General features: G+C 55.9%; 1 protein-coding gene across 2 annotated transcripts in view; it reads left to right on the plus strand.

The window, feature by feature from the left end:
• LOC111532896 (ankyrin repeat domain-containing protein 13D-like) overlaps nt 1–1277 on the plus strand; it is a 3718-nt gene extending 2441 nt beyond the window's left edge. The window contains exons 4-6 of one of the 2 annotated variants that reach the window (XM_023199860.2): nt 97–142; nt 224–367; nt 613–1277. In XM_023199860.2, the coding sequence (XP_023055628.1) occupies nt 97–142; nt 224–367; nt 613–863 (441 nt within the window). In that variant the 3' untranslated portion in view covers nt 864–1277. Of the gene's footprint in view, nt 1–96; nt 368–612 lie in introns of both variants that reach the window. The other variant, XM_026450007.1, reaches the window with a different exon arrangement.
• Nucleotides 1278–1516: the final 239 nt, after the last annotated feature.

Raw genomic sequence — 1516 nt, forward strand, 5'->3', positions numbered from 1 at the left:
ACTTGAAGGGCTGGGCTGGCTGTGGACAAGGGGCTCCTGGGCCTGCCGGAGACAGCAGCAGGCAGGACCCTCACGAGCAGCTCTGGTTTCTCTTAGGCCCCCGATTTCTACGTGGAGATGAAGTGGGAGTTCACCAGCTGGGGTGAGTGGGGACCTCTGGGCTCCCAGGGATTTGGGGTGGGGCCTTTGGGAAGACTCCCAGTGACCCCTGTGCACCCTGCAGTGCCCCTTGTGTCCAAGATGTGCCCGAGCGATGTGTACCGCGTGTGGAAGCGGGGTGAGAGCCTGCGAGTAGACACCAGTCTCCTGGGCTTCGAGCACATGACCTGGCAGAGGGGCCGGAGGAGTTTCATCTTCAAGGGCCAGGGTGAGCTCTGGACACACTCACTGCAGCATCTTGGCCCTCAGGTTCTCCCACGGCTTGGGAGGGCGGTGCTGCCCTTTCTCTCCACTTTCCAGATGTGGAAGCTGAGGTTGGGGAAGGAGGGGGATCCAGGGGCCAAGGCTGACCCACTTGGCAGCAGGCAGCTGAGAGTACATGATTGCCTTCTCTGCGCTGCTGGCGCCCAGCTCTGATTTGCACCCACTTTGTCCACCCCCGCCGGCCGGCAGAGGCAGGAGCCCTGGTGATGGAGGTGGACCATGACCGGCAGGTGGTGCATGCGGAGACGCTGGGGCTCACTCTGCAGGAGCCCGAAGCACTGCTGGCCGCCATGCGGCCCAGCGAGGAGCATGTGGCCAGCCGCCTCACCTCTCCTATCGTCTCCACCCACCTGGACACTCGTAATGTGGCCTTTGAGAGGTCGGTCGGGGCCTGGCACACCGTGGGTGGGAGGGGGACAGACAGCAAGAGCCATCCTTAATGAGGGCAGGGCGATCTTTGAAGATCCTGGTTCAGGCCTCTGGGCTCACTCACCAGGGGCTGCTCAGGGGCAGGTGGGTTGCTGCAGCCCGTGTCTCACTCAGACTGCCAGGGTGGTAGGGCTCCTGTGGCCACCTTTGTAGGGCGAGGTCAGGTCAAGATGTCCGCAGTTTCTTGACTTCTGACCTCATGTGCTTTCCCATTAAGACAAAGATTTAGGCTGTGGTTCACGGCAGCTGTTTGCACCAATGTTGGCTTGTCATTGGTGTGGCTGTGTTGGGGGCAGAATCCTTTGTGGGTAGCCTAGGAACCTGACCCTTCCAGCAAGAGCTTCTCTGACAACATATGCCCCCTCTTGCCTTAACAGTCAATGGAAACATTAAAAAAAAAAAAAAAAAAAAAAAAACTTTATTGAGACATAAACTCATATACCATATACATTACCCATTTAAAGCATACAGTTCAATGACTTTTAGTATATTTATTCACAGATTTGTGCATCACCACAGTCAATTTTAGAACATTTTTATCACCTCACAAAGAAACCCCCCACCCTTGAGCTAACTCTTCGCCAAACTCCTCATCCCCTCTCCCAGTCCTGAGCAACCACTAATCTACTTTCTGTTTCTGTAGAATTCTCTATTCTGAGTTCTC

Source organism: Piliocolobus tephrosceles, unplaced genomic scaffold, assembly GCF_002776525.5.
Source record: "Piliocolobus tephrosceles isolate RC106 unplaced genomic scaffold, ASM277652v3 unscaffolded_9556, whole genome shotgun sequence".
NCBI lineage: Eukaryota > Metazoa > Chordata > Mammalia > Primates > Cercopithecidae > Piliocolobus > Piliocolobus tephrosceles.